This window comes from Metschnikowia bicuspidata (genome assembly GCF_001664035.1).
Source record: "Metschnikowia bicuspidata var. bicuspidata NRRL YB-4993 chromosome Unknown METBIscaffold_1, whole genome shotgun sequence".
Classification (NCBI taxonomy): domain Eukaryota; kingdom Fungi; phylum Ascomycota; class Pichiomycetes; order Serinales; family Metschnikowiaceae; genus Metschnikowia; species Metschnikowia bicuspidata.
In genome coordinates, this window is record NW_017387731.1 from 3,876,305 (window position 1) to 3,882,971 (window position 6,667).

The window sequence follows — 6,667 nt, forward strand, 5'->3', positions numbered from 1 at the left end:
GATGCGAGGCGATAGGCCCAATCCGGAACGGCAGGTCCAGAGCCGCCAATCCAAGGGTTTTAATTGGACAAGGCATGTCCCGGGCGCGGAAGCATAATTTCCGGAAAAGGACGTCGTACCTGGGTTTATCCAGATTGGCAAGTAGCAAATTGGCGGGAGCACCTGCACAGCGCCGCGCCACGTGGGCCCGGAAATTACGACTGCCAGCAGGGAGAAATTGCCACGACCAGCAGGAAAAAAAAGCCCGGGCGGCTGAATCCGTGTTAGAGGGCCCGGGTATCTGTTTTTTTTAAGCCCAATACTTTGCAGCCAGAGACGCGGGATTCAGGCGATCGCTCATCATGGCAGGGCCCGGCCAGTGGTGGGCCTTTTGCCGGAGTCTTCTGCGGGGGGCGCAGGCCCATGCACAGCGCGCTATAATTACGGTGACAGCTTATTTGAGACGCCTCCAGGGCCACATCCGACAGTGGAGGGCAGCCGCCAGCCCGGGCCCAGACTTGCGGCACCTTCTATGGTGGGTCCCAGGCTGTTGGCGCCACTTCACGGATTGATTTTCTTGACCGCCCTTCCGTTTATTTTCATGGCCTTTTCACCTTCTCCGCCGGGTATCCTGAGAGGCCGTCGCAAGCGTCCTGCAGACACGGTGCGGTGCGCTAAGCAGTCAGATCTCGGGACCGGGACAGCGAACAATAGCAGGCCAATACGCCATAGAGGCAAGCTGGAAGCGACTGGCAGTGTGGCCAAAGCCGGCGGGCATGGCGGAGGGGGCGGGGCCGAGAAAATTGAAGCAGCCTGCCAATCAGAAAGCAGCCCGAGATGAGTCGAAGTCGAAGCCTTCGGAATCAAACAAGACTGAATTAAGCAGGACAGAATGAAGCAGGACAGAATCAAGCAGAAACGAACAGGACTAAACAGGACTAAACAGGACTGAAACAAACAAGACATAATCAAACAAGACACAATCAAACAAGACACAATCAATTAAAGAAAACACCCCAACAAAACAGTTGGTATCAAGAAATTCGATAAGCCCAGTACATGCGGCGGCCGGGCCAAACCAAGAGAGCGCGCAGAGTGCGCAGGCCCAGCCGTGCCAGGGCCACACGCCGGACGGCCACGACACGGCCCTGGATCCACGGGGCTTATTGGTATTATTTTATTTTCTCCATTCTCGATTCCTATTTCGGAACTGAATTCTTTTTTCTTTTTTTTTTTTCATCCGTTCAACATCCGGTTTACGATTTCCTGGACACTGTCGAGATTTCTTTTCTTTCGTTTCTTCTTCGGTTCCGAATCTTTCTCGACTTCCCCGATTCTTGGACTTCCCCGAATCTTCAGCTTTCCCGAATCTTGGACCTTGCCGAATCTTCTGTTTTCCCGATTCTTCAGCTTTCCCGAATCTTGGACTTCCCCAATTCTTGGACTTCCCCGAATCTTCAGCTTTCCGGATCCTCGGCTTTCCGAATTTTCTGCTGTCCCGGATCTCCAGACTTTTGCCCGAGATTCCACGTCCTGGCCGCCGGCCCTCAACTGGCCCCGATCCTCGAGCCCATCCGCGCCCCGCGCCAGGCCCCTCGTTTTTCCCAGGCCCTCCTAATTTCCCAGGCCCACTTATTTATCCCGCACCGGGCTTTTCCACGAGAACATCTGCTTTTCCAAAAACACCTGCTTTTCCAAAAACACTGCTTTTCCAAAAACACTGCCTTCACAAAAACACCCGCCTTCACAAAAACCCCGCTTTTCCAAAAACACCCGCCGTCCCAGCCCGGCCCGCCTTTCCCAGCCCGCGCGGCACGTGACCGCCGCTCCTCCTCCTCACAAGCGCCATGTCCTCGCAATGGCTCCTCCTGGCGCCCAACCACACGCGGCCAAACACGCCCCGCCCCGCCGCCAGCGCCCCCAAACTCGTGTCGCCGCACGCGCCGCCGCCCGCCGCCGCCCCTGCCCGCTTTTCCCCGGCCCCGCCAGCGTTCCTGCCCGACCCGCTGTGCCCGTCCGCGCACGCCGCCATGGCGCCCCTGAGCCCCCTCCAAGACCCGCCGCCCGCCGCCACGCCGCCGCCCGCCGCCACGCCGCCGCCGCCGCGCCACCGCTACCCGCGGGCCGTGCTGCCCGTGCCGCTGCGGCCCGAATCCATGTCTCGCGACCACGCCACGCCGCCTGGCGCCCGAGCTAGACCGGCCCATGTAGCGCCCACCCCGCCGGGCGCCAGCCCCGCCGCCACGGCTCCAAACTCGGGGCAAACCACCAGGCAGAACGCCAGGCAGAACGCCGCCACGGACGCCGGCCACAACGCCGGCCAGGCGGGCCACAACGGGCCGAACACCGGCCCATATACCGCCCCAGACAGCGGCCGAAACACCGGCCCCAGCGCCGCAGGGAACGCCACAAACACCGCCGCCATGGCCAGGCCCGCACCGGCCGCGGCCGCAAACACCGCCGCCGCCGCCGCGGACCCGCTCGCGCCGCCCGACTTCGCCCACTACGACCACAGCGCGTTCTTGCTCGACCACTTGGACCCCGGCTACTACGGCCAGCCGCCCGGCGCCCCCGACTTCAGCCTCGACGCGTTGGACTTCATGGCGCCCGCCGGCGTGGGCCACGGCCTGCACGCGTACCCGCCGCTGGCGTTCGTGGAAAACACGCCGCACCTCGCGGCCGCCGGCGCCGCGTTGTTCCTGTCGCCCGTGTTGCCCAGCCAGGACAGCCGCCTGTACAACCAGGAGCACTTCCAGCACAAGCAGCGCCAGCAGCGCTCGCGGCTCCTGGCCGTGCACGGCTTCTCGCCGCTCGTGTCGCCCGCGGCCACGCCCGCCGACGCGCACGTGAACTCCAACAAGCTCGCGTACGCGCCCGCGGCCACGGACTTCGAGCCCTTGACGTCGCCGGCGTTGAAGGCGCAGCTGCAGGCAGCTGCGCCGGGGCCCGAGCCCGCCCGCCGCCGCTCGCTGGCCGTGTTTGCCGCGGACGGCTACGCCCCGGCCCGCCCGGCCAAGCGCCGCACGCCGCACCTGACGCCGACGCTCCTGGCCAAGCCGACGCTGGCCCCGCGCACCCACTACGACCCGCCGCCCGAGCACTACGAGCCCCGCCCCTTCGACCCGCCGCTCATGCGCCCGCCCCAGGGCAAGAAGACCCCGGTCGACGCCGCGCCGCCCGCGCTGGGGCCGGGCACGCTCATGGGCTTCACCATGAACAGGCTCGCGGCGCTGCAGGCCTCCGGGCCCGCCGCCGCCGCCCCGGCGCCACCCGGGTCCTCGCTGTCCGAGACCTCGCCGGTGCTCGAGGCCATGGGCGGCGAGCTGGCCGAGCTGGCCGAGCTGGCGGGGAGGCGCGACCGCGTCCCGGGCAAGAAGACCTCCCACAAGATCGCCGAGCAGGGGCGCCGGGTGCGCATGAACCAGGCCGTGCACGAGTTGTCGCGCTTGATCCCTCAGACCTTCCAGGAGGGCATCACCGTGCCCTCCAAGGCCACCACCATCGAGTTGGCCGCGGTCTACATCCGCAACCTCCAGCGCGAGATCGCCGCCTTGAAGCACGGGAGAGACGCCTGATGCCGTGCGTAGAGCCCTGCTGCCGCGCCCCCTCATACACACTGTGCACCGCGCGGGAGAAAGACAAAAGGATTGGACGAGACCGAAGTCGAACGGCCTTCTGCTTGCAAGGCAGACGCGCCACCAACCACGCCACACGCCCGTCCGGGTGCTGCCGGCCCCACAAGAGGGGTTCAAACTCAACTATCAATCGTTATATGTGGGTACTGCAGGGCGCAGCTCGGGTGCTTTCGCGCACTGCATACTTGCGCATCCCGTAAATGCGCTCTGGACGAATAAACGGCCCGGAAGAAGGCGACTTTTCTCTCGGAAAAAGCCAGTGGCACGATTTTATATCGCATAGACTTTTTCCGACACAAGCTCAAGCGGCGCTGCTCGGGCCTCACGCCCTGCTTTTTCATGGCTACATCCAAGCCTGTATGCGAGGGATGTTTCGTGCGAGATGTTTTGTGACATTGGTGCAGAGCATCACGAATATGACAGCCGTGAATTCCTAATGTGAAAGAAGGTCGTGGGTTCTCGTTTATTGCGTTATTTCCCGTTCTGGTGGCCTACCAGCTCGCTGACAAAAAGGTATACGAGATGCAGAGACGCTAGGATTTATTGACATGGGCGGTTCATGGCGACGAAAATATCACCGCGTGTAGAAGATTTTCATTCTTTTCTTCTTCAAAAAAATCGCCTATAGCCATCTGTACTGGCTAGTGGCAGCACTTGTAGCTGAATCATCTCGTCACTGGGTTTCGATTCGCGGGAGTCTCAAAACGAGCACGGCTGGCTCACTAGATGCCTATCTTGCTTTCTGCACTTCAAAATACTGAAGCTTGAGCAGCTCGAGATTCACGAGTTTGTAAGCTTTTTCAGAATTTATCTCGCTTACTCCTCCAAGAAAAAAATCGGGTCCCATGACTTTTTTGGTATGTTGGTCCACTTTGCTCAGCTCGGAACGCCTTGATTATGCTTCTCAGCAGTCTAAACATGAGGTTCTCCCTCGACTGAGCCGACTGGATTTACGGGCACCACATTCAGCTCTCCCAAATTCTAGGATTTGAGTTCCTATCTATCACAAACCGTTTGGTTGCTCCCCTTGATTATTGACACGACATTTTGCAACTGCCTTGCTTGAAGATGCCAGCCGAACCTGAAAATCTCTTGGTCATTCCAAACTCCACCAGCTCTAGTCTTGAGACACTAGACAGTGGTGAGCCATATGACACTCCGTTGAGCCAGCCAAGGCTGGGGACGTTGTTTGGCTCCATTTATCTGCATGAAGATATCAGCCTTTACGAGCTCATGGAGACATTGCTTGACTCTGAAGATATTGAACTTTTCGAGAACTCAATCAGGCGTCAGTTGTCGGTTTTCTCCGGAGCATTGGACTTACTAGACACTCAAAGTTTGGGTTCTGCCTACGCCTCAGACGAAGTATCTGAAGCTTCTGATACTTCGCATATTTCAGAGCTCTCGAATGTGTCAGACGTTTCCAGTCAATCCGAAGTATCCCAAACTTCAGACATTTTCGAAACAACGGAGAACCCAGATGATTATACGGATTCAGATATATCGGATGATACAGGGAATCTTTATGATATCGATATTCCTTATGACTCAGACTCCTCCATACTTTCGGACTTTTCTGATGACATTTTCAACGGATCGTTACTCCCGAGCCTCTTTGGAGTTTTTCATTCCTTGTTCTCGAGGAACCCTACGGCATTTTATCCCTACACAGAACTCGGTAGAAGCCTCTATGAATCTCAAGATGATGCCGAAATCCGGAATGAACTTGACACCCACAGCGAGATTGAGACTAGGATTGAAGATGAAATCCGTAATGGCATCGATCCCAGAGACATCGCCAGTGTCAACAAAATTGTGCGTCTTAGCAATGAATTTGAGATTATCGAGGATATTGGTCAGTCTGACACAGATGACGATATGGCGGATCTTTCAAGTGTCGAGGCAGAAAAGGACACTGAGTGTATTTTCAGTGAAGGTACTGCGGTAAGTCTTGGCGGAGACATTCCTTCGGAGTCCCAGAGATGTCATCTTCATGATACAACCCATATCACGCCAAGTGTTAGAACCTATGCGGATGTTAGCAGATCCTATTCAGCTACATCTCAGAACAAGCACAAAATGTCTTCCAGTCATGCTGATAGTGAAAGCTGGCAGTCAAGAAAAAGAAAACAGACTCAGTCGCCTCCTTTATAGTCAGAAAGAATCAGGTTTTGGAAGTTGAAGTGCTTAAACATGAACAATACCCTCCGCTACGACTTTTTCGTTTTAACGAAGGATACTGAGCAAGGAAAAAACAGCTGATATTCCTGTTGAAGAGCAAAAATTCACTACATAGCTTATATTTTATTGATATCTAAATATAATTTCAACTGTGTAATAATAATTTTTTTAAAGACTTAAGTTTGAATCGTGATGCGCGGAATGAGCTTCTTAGTTTTTACTTCCATTTCGCCTAGATTTAGAGATTGTTAAATGGTAACATGGCCATGAAAAATCAGAGGAAGGTTAAAGTTTTCAGCTGAGGAGGCTTTCAACGAAAAGTATTGATTTTAGAAGCATTGAATGAACTGTTTTCTCCAAAATTGTATTTCCTAGCTGATTCTTCCGCCTTCGATTATCTCAAATGAGCATATCGCACAATAATGTGTGGTGCATCTATTTTTTTCAGTCTTGCATCATTTTTTTTCTCTTCTGGCAAGAGCAATTGTTATCATATTGATACTTCTTTTTTTAAATTGTTTCGTACACGTAGTATGTGCTTAAAAGTTCAAGAGCAAGGCACAAGTAATTATCGTACCTCTCCGTGGGACTGAATAGGTTTTGAGCAGTACTTATAATTCTAAATTCTAGTCTGAGTCATTTTCTTCTTGTCCTCAAAGCCTCAAAGTCACGTAAGGCCACAAACCACAATATTAGCTCAGACGCATAAATTTTCTAGCGCACTAGTCACTCTTTCTTGCCGAATCGCTTCTCTGAAGTAGAAGGCTAAAGGGAAACAAAGCAAATTATGGCCCGTATCTGTTTACGTATTGGATATTACGTCTTTTTTTTTTGGTACATTTATCGACTCCTAGGATTTTTTTTTTTTTTTT

General features: G+C 55.0%; 2 protein-coding genes across 2 annotated transcripts; one reads left to right on the plus strand and one right to left on the minus strand.

Annotated features, from left to right (window-relative positions):
- Positions 1 to 1,235: 1,235 nt before the first annotated feature.
- METBIDRAFT_116093 (uncharacterized protein) lies at positions 1,236 to 3,702 on the minus strand. The gene has a single exon (XM_018854033.1). The coding sequence runs from the start codon at positions 3,588 to 3,590 to the stop codon at positions 1,527 to 1,529; it is 2,064 nt and encodes a 687-aa protein (XP_018714495.1). The 5' UTR covers positions 3,591 to 3,702; the 3' UTR covers positions 1,236 to 1,526.
- A 980-nt stretch (positions 3,703 to 4,682) lies between these two features.
- On the plus strand, positions 4,683 to 5,768 carry METBIDRAFT_10208 (uncharacterized protein; the record flags this gene model as incomplete). The annotated part of the gene is made up of 1 exon (XM_018853710.1): positions 4,683 to 5,768. The coding sequence occupies one exon, from the start codon at positions 4,683 to 4,685 to the stop codon at positions 5,766 to 5,768; it is 1,086 nt and encodes a 361-aa protein (XP_018714496.1).
- Positions 5,769 to 6,667: the final 899 nt, after the last annotated feature.

What these genes read in the sequence shown, in the direction of transcription:
- METBIDRAFT_116093 (XM_018854033.1), bottom strand. Translation starts at nt 3,590, where the DNA reads ATGAGGGGGCGCGGCAGCAGGGCTCTACGCACGGCATCAGGCGTCTCT.